Source organism: Gorilla gorilla, chromosome 4, assembly GCF_029281585.2.
Source record: "Gorilla gorilla gorilla isolate KB3781 chromosome 4, NHGRI_mGorGor1-v2.1_pri, whole genome shotgun sequence".
Lineage (NCBI taxonomy): Eukaryota > Metazoa > Chordata > Mammalia > Primates > Hominidae > Gorilla > Gorilla gorilla.
The window spans coordinates 16193209-16200202 of NC_073228.2; the positions used below are offsets into that span (position 1 = coordinate 16193209).

General features: G+C 47.8%; 1 protein-coding gene across 1 annotated transcript; it reads left to right on the forward strand.

Moving 5' to 3' along the window:
• Positions 1–1504: 1504 nt before the first annotated feature.
• On the forward strand, positions 1505–3993 carry H3-3B (H3.3 histone B). The gene is made up of 4 exons (XM_031010666.3): positions 1505–1790; positions 2263–2400; positions 2484–2637; positions 2724–3993. Exons 2-4 carry the CDS (start codon positions 2273–2275, stop codon positions 2850–2852), a joined length of 411 nt encoding a protein of 136 aa, XP_030866526.1. The 5' UTR covers positions 1505–1790; positions 2263–2272; the 3' UTR covers positions 2853–3993.
• Positions 3994–6994: the final 3001 nt, after the last annotated feature.

The window sequence follows — 6994 nt, forward strand, 5'->3', positions numbered from 1 at the left end:
CGTACTGTAATTTTCTGAAGGTCAGGCATGGTGGCTCATGCCTGTAATCCTAGCACTTTGGGAGGCTGAGGCAGAAGGATTGCTTGAGTCCAGGAGGTCAAAACTGCAGTGAGCCGTGGTCATTGCACCACTGCACTCTAGCATGGGTGACTGGGCAAGACCCCACTTCAAAAAAAAAAAAAATTATCGGCCAGGGACGGTGGCCCATGCCTGTAATCCCAGCACTTTGGGAGGCCAAGGCGGGTGGATCACAAGGTCAGGAGATCAAGACCATCTTGGCTAACACGGTGAAACCCCGTCTCTACTAAAAATACAAAAAAATTAGCCGGGCGTGGTGGCAGGCGCCTGTAGTCCCAGCTACTCGGAGGCTGAGTCAGGAGAATGGTGTGAACCCAGGAGGTGGAGCTTGCAGTGAGCTGAGATCGTGCCACTGCACACCAGCCTGGGCGACAGAGTCAGACTCCGTCTCAAAAAAAACAAAAAAATATTTTTGTTGAAACCTATGCATACCTGTATCTGCTACTTTTTCTTTTAATAGTTTAGAATATTTGTTGGACCAGCATCAGAACTATAGAGTAGAATGCCCAAGGCTCTGTTTCAATTTTCTGGGCTTTGCTTGGCTAGTCTTAACCTTAAGCCTGCTATGGTATTTTATATACTTGAGGCAACTGAAGAACTGACTATTACAATCTACCTAAGACATTTACTTAGGCAAAGGTAGGGATTAGCATATTTACACATTTGTCATGTTTCTTCAGAAGTAATACCTGTCAGGATATGCTGTTAAACAAAAGGGCACATATCTAGTTTAGTTATCTTTTGTTTATTCTTTATGGACATGCAAATACTATAGTAGGACTATTTACTTTCTGGCTGTAGTCATTTCATTCAGTTGAAGTACATAATTCAAGTAACATGTTGCTTAGTAAGTTACCTCTTGTTTAAGCATATGGAAATCAAAAAATATTTTGTGACACCTTAAAAACATACAAAACAGTTCCTCTAAAATAATTTATTAACATGTTTATTTGTATTTATTATTTACCCCTTCCCACCCCACCAAGACATCTGCTTTTTGTTAAAAATGTATGTGCATGATATATGAAATACTTGATAATATAACATGATTTACTGAATTCTAATTCTCACACTACGCACTTAACTATCAAAATATGAAAGGTAAATAATCCAGGGAACACATTTTATTTTACATCGGAAAATATTTACAAAAATTTTGTTAAAGTAGCCTCTCTGCGTGCATAGCATTCGCTTGATGCCTGTAAGTTTAGACTCCTGCTCATCCTGATAGAGACCAATGCAATTCATTTGCATTGACTTTCTATTGCAGAGCTTTGGAACCAAGGGAAGGATCCAAACATAGCTCCATTTTATCCAATCAGAAGGGCCGCTTAGTGCTAAACTCTGATTCGTCCATTCCTCTTTGCATCCATCCAATCATTAGGCCACTTTAACAGCCAATCAGCGGCCTAGATATGCACCAATCATGGAACACTGCCGAAGCACGGCCTTTGTGTCGGGGGATGTCAGCGCGTCGGCGAAAGCGCCCACCAATAGAAAAAGTCGTTGGTGTATGCAAATAAGGGTTCTATGACGCAGAGACGCAGCGTGAAGCGTGCCTATAAAAACGGAGGCGACGCGGGGGCTTGGAGCGCAGAGCGGTTTGGTCTTTCGTTGGGTGGTGTTGGTTTTTGGCTCGTCGACTGCGGCTCTTCTTCGGGCAGCGGAAGCGGCGCGGCGGTCGGAGAAGTGGCCTAAAACTTCGGCGTTGGGTAGGCGTTCGTGGGTTTACCCGCGGCTTCAGGTTCTGCCAACCGTTGGCGCCGCGCGCCGCGGCCGTTGGGAGCCGAGCGGCGGGGGCTGCTCGGGCCGCTGGCGTCGGGTCGCGTATGGGCCCGGGAGGTTTCCCCTTGGGGCTTTGTTCCGGAACTGTGTCCCCGCCTTTTCCCGGCGGTGATTCAGAGGTCCCGACGCCGGGTTCCGGGCAGTCGGGCCTCCGCCCGTCAAGGAAGGGAAGTGACTCCTCCCCGCGCTCCCCCTCCCGGGGGAGGCTGCCGCTCCTCGCAGCCTGAGTCATTAGGGGAGGGGGAGGAGGTTGGCGGTCCTCGGCCATCTGCTGCCGCGAGGTGGGGCGCGGGGAGGCGGGAGGCCCGGCGGTGGGGCCAGGGTCTGTCCCTCCCCCCGCAGCCCCGGGGGGCGGCCCGGGTGAGCGCGGCGGCCTTATCTTCGGGGCGTCTTTCTTAGGTGAAAGAAAATGGCCCGAACCAAGCAGACTGCTCGTAAATCCACTGGTGGGAAAGCCCCCCGCAAACAGCTGGCCACGAAAGCCGCCAGGAAAAGCGCTCCCTCTACCGGCGGGGTGAAGAAGCCTCATCGCTACAGGTAGGTCGGGCGGGGGAACAATGGCCCGGCGGTGGCCGGCTTTGTGCGGCAGCGTCCGCTCACCGCTCCCCTGCTCGCTGCAGGCCCGGGACCGTGGCGCTTCGAGAGATTCGTCGTTATCAGAAGTCGACCGAGCTGCTCATCCGGAAGCTGCCCTTCCAGAGGTTGGTGAGGGAGATCGCGCAGGATTTCAAAACCGACCTGAGGTTTCAGAGCGCAGCCATCGGTGCGCTGCAGGTAAGACAAAGGCCTGGAGCTGGGGGAGGGCTGGGCGGTTTCCGCTCCCCGAGGGGGATTAATAGTGTGGCTCTTGTCCTCAACAGGAGGCTAGCGAAGCGTACCTGGTGGGTCTGTTCGAAGATACCAACCTGTGTGCCATCCACGCTAAGAGAGTCACCATCATGCCCAAAGACATCCAGTTGGCTCGCCGGATACGGGGAGAGAGAGCTTAAGTGAAGGCAGTTTTTATGGCGTTTTGTAGTAAATTCTGTAAAATACTTTGGTTTAATTTGTGACTTTTTTTGTAAGAAATTGTTTATAATATGTTGCATTTGTACTTAAGTCATTCCATCTTTCACTCAGGATGAATGCGAAAAGTGACTGTTCACAGACCTCAGTGATGTGAGCACTGTTGCTCAGGAGTGACAAGTTGCTAATATGCAGAAGGGATGGGTGATATTTCTTGCTTCTCATGATGCATGTTTCTGTATGTTAATGACTTGTTGGGTAGCTATTAAGGTACTAGAGTTGATAAATGTGTACAGGGTCCTTTTGCAATAAAACTGGTTATGACTTGATCCAAGTGTTTAACAATTGGGGCTGTTAAGTCTGACCATACATCACTGTGATAGAATGTGGGCTTTTTCAAGGGTGAAGATACAAGTCTTAACCACAGTGTAACTTACAGTTTCCTTTAAAAAAAAAAAAAAAAAAAAGTAAACCTGGCAGCTATAGAATACACTATGTGCATTTATAATAGCTATTTTATATATTGTAGTGTCAACATTTTTAAATTAAATGTTTTACATTCACAAGTGGTGGGGAGTCTTGTCATTAAGGTGTGTGTAATTTAGAGTCCAGTTGGTTTTCTTCTGGCTGCACTTGTTCTCATAGTAGTAAAATGCTATGCGCATTTATACCTTGCATAAGTCCTCATTCTACCACGTTAACCCTCTAGCTGATAATGCAAACACTAACTGGGGGATTTTATTTATAAGGGCTCTAGAAAAAACGAGTTATTCACACCAGCATCATCTTAACTAATATTCTGAACTAGTTAGTGCAGCTTTTCATTGTGTTGTGTGGTTGGTCCCATAACTAGGTTGAGTTTTTCTCCTCTGCTGAGGAAACAGTACCGAAGTTCTTTTTCTTGTGGCATTTGTATTATAAAAACTTAGTGTGGGGGAGGAGTACAAAACTCCAGCCCACTGAACCTCTGCCAATTGAGATGGTGTTGGATTAGGTTACATCTGGTTACTGTCCTGGGAAAATCATTTTTATAGAGATGGCCTTCCAAGTGGTTTTAAAATTTACTGAAGTTTTTAGGTCAATTATGTATGTTGACTAAATTTACAAATAAACTTGTTTATCCAACTAAGTGTCCAAAACCTAAATTGAATGTACTAAGTTTTCACATGTCCCATTATCTAGGTCCTTGTATACTAATGTTTTGAGCTTAGATCATTTCAGGTGTTGTTTGGTGGACAAAGGAACCTTTTATTTATAAAGATACTGTAGAAAGCATGTGAACAGCTCTGTGCTTGATGAAGATGCCATAATGCTGTATTTGCAGTGTGGGCTAAGACAGTATATTAATAAGCTTTTCCCCCCACTCCCGTTCCGTAGTGTAGAAGCCCACAGGTGTAGAACTCAGTCTTAAACTTCAGTATGAAACCAGTTTCCTTGTGCGATGATGGCCACTAAAGCGTAGTACGTGGATGTCAGTGAGACAGCATGAGAGCCAGCAGTCATCAAAGCATTCCACGTTTGAAGTTAGCAACTGCTTAAAGTTATGCCTCATTAAAATCGCTTTCTCAAAAGTTTGGGTTAGTTTCAAATGTAAGATTTTCGAGGGAAGGTAGAGTAGGTATCTTTCAGGTGATAATGAGCTCCTATGAAAGAATGCAATATAATGACCCGCTTTTCTAGAAAGTTCCTAATCAGCTCTGGAACAAGCACACTTGATTGCTCACTGTGCTTCAGAATGAGATTAAGATCAGATGTTGGAATGTGCTATGCTCTAGCGTGTCTGGAAACAAGTACAGAAACCTGGCTACGGTGATGAGTTAGCTTCTGTTTACTACCTGTGACAACCCAAGTGGGTGACACGAGTGAACCTTCTCCAGTCTGCAGGCTGGCATAGAAGGCTCTTAGATTATATTGGGCAGCTTGCAATCTGCCGAAGAAGCGATTTGCATTTCCACACTTGGCTCGAGCACTCAACCCAGAAGGCGAAGATAGCTTTTGGTTGTAGGCAGCTTCCTGTATGGGATATCCCTGGGTAAGGGTAAAGGAGCAGAGGCAAAGGAGAAAAGCAGAAGTTGGAGCTGATGCAGGTATCCTATGCCCTTGGATGAGACTAAAAATTTTTCAAGTTAAGATTTTCTCATTTCTCAATGGTTTTCATTCAAATGATAATGTCTTTCAAAAAGTTTGAGGCAATGTCCAAAAAGCGCTGACTTCTGATTCATCTGGGGCTGGGACGTGCGCATTCAATAATAAGGAAGCTGCCTATTGAGATGACCTCAGTGACAGTTGGCCCAGGACAGTGCCAGTCTGTGCCTGTTGAAGTGGTGTATTTATTTTGAGACGGAGTCTTGCTCTGTCACCAGCCTGGAGTACAGTGGCATGATCTTGGCTCACTGCAACCCCCGCCTCTCAGATTCAAGCGATTCTCCTGCCTCAGCCTCCCGAGTTGCTGGGACTACAGGCAAATACCACCACGCCCAGCTAACTTTTGTATTTTTAGTAGAGACGGGGTTTCACCATGTTGGCCAGGATGGTCTCCATCTCTTGACCTCGTGATCTGCCCACCTCGGCCTCCCAAAGTGCTGGGATTACAGGTGTGAGCCACTGCGCCCAGCTGGTGTATTTACTTTTTAGAGAAGGGGTCTCCCTATGTTGCCCAGGTTGGTCTCAAACTCGAGCTCCCAAAGTGCTAGGATTACAGGCGTGAAGTGTATTTAATAGTGCCTGTGTTTACTGTCCTCTGTCCCAATTTGGCAAATGATGCGGTCGTTCTACCTACCCATACCATGGTGATGTGAGGTGGGGACCCGGTGACTTATTTGTATAGGGATATGTCTCAGGAAAATAAGGTCAAATTGCTTACCCACCAATATTCTAATTATACTACCTTCAATCTGAAAACGGGACATAATTTGTTTTGTCCTTAAACTTCAATCATCTAATCCACATAGCAGTCAGTTTTGGGATGAAGCAGGGCTGTTTTACCCAGAACCAGGGGTCCACAGTGTAACTGCAGAATAGGGAAAAGGAGGGGTGAAGAGGAAGACGGGAGAAATGAAGGGCAACGGGTGTTCCCTCACTAAGAGTGGACCCGGCTCCTGACCTGCAACTTCATCATGAACAAGTGGTCTTCCAGCCACCTTCTTGAGGACACAGGCTAAGGGCTTCAGGACAAGTAGAGTGGCTTGGGTTTCAGAATTTCTGGGAGCCAGAGTCCTGTCAGGACCTTGGATACTTTTAGCACCTGGCCCACTGGTCCTGGCCTAGGGACCATCAGCCAAAGGGAAGGAGAAGAGGCCCTGAGCTGACTGCCTGGACTGGAAATTAACAGTTTCCAACTCATCGATTCAGTGGATGATTCCCCAACAGTGGTATCTGCTGCTCAGCTCCCCCTGCCTGGCTCCTTGCAAGCACTGCCTGGTGTCAGGTGTCAGGGTGGGGTCTTGCAGCCCGGGGAAAGCAGTCCCTTTCTCCTGAATCACCTTCAGGTAGGTCAGTAGAGGGAGGAACACTGCGGAACACGGTCAGCTGTCTGCAATTCAATCAGCAGGAAACAAGGGCTTGCCCTATGGTTTCTGCAAGATGGCCCCAGCCTGTGTTCAGAGACTGAGGCCTATGGCCAGTCTAGCCCACATAGAGAAGTGCCAGGTGGGTAGTTTTCACCGCTTCTGCAGTTGTCTTACAGGGGGTGCTGTGGTCCACTGGGCACGAGTTCCTTGAGCCCCTATCCTGGGCATTCTCTCCTCATCCCTTGGAGCAGGAGCATTTTAATCATCTTGCCAAAGGAATCGCAGTCCACCTCTCTCAGCCCCACCCCAGGCACTGATCGGTCCCATTGAGGCTAAGCTGGCTGCACCTTGCCCGGGCCCTCACAGCCTCTTCCTTCCCTCACCCCTATGGTGCTCCTGCCTGCCCCTGTGGGCATTTCTCAGGGAGATGCCCTGATCACAAGGATGTCACCAGCCTGGACCACTCTATCAAGCTGGGCCTGGCTTCTGACCAGCAACTGCTGCATGAAAGCTGGCCTTCCAGCGTCCTCCTCCAAGGTAAGGCTAGAAGAAGGGGAGAAGGGGTAGGCCCCTGTTGAGTTGCCAATCCAAATTCTACAGTACCCTCAGAAGACTAA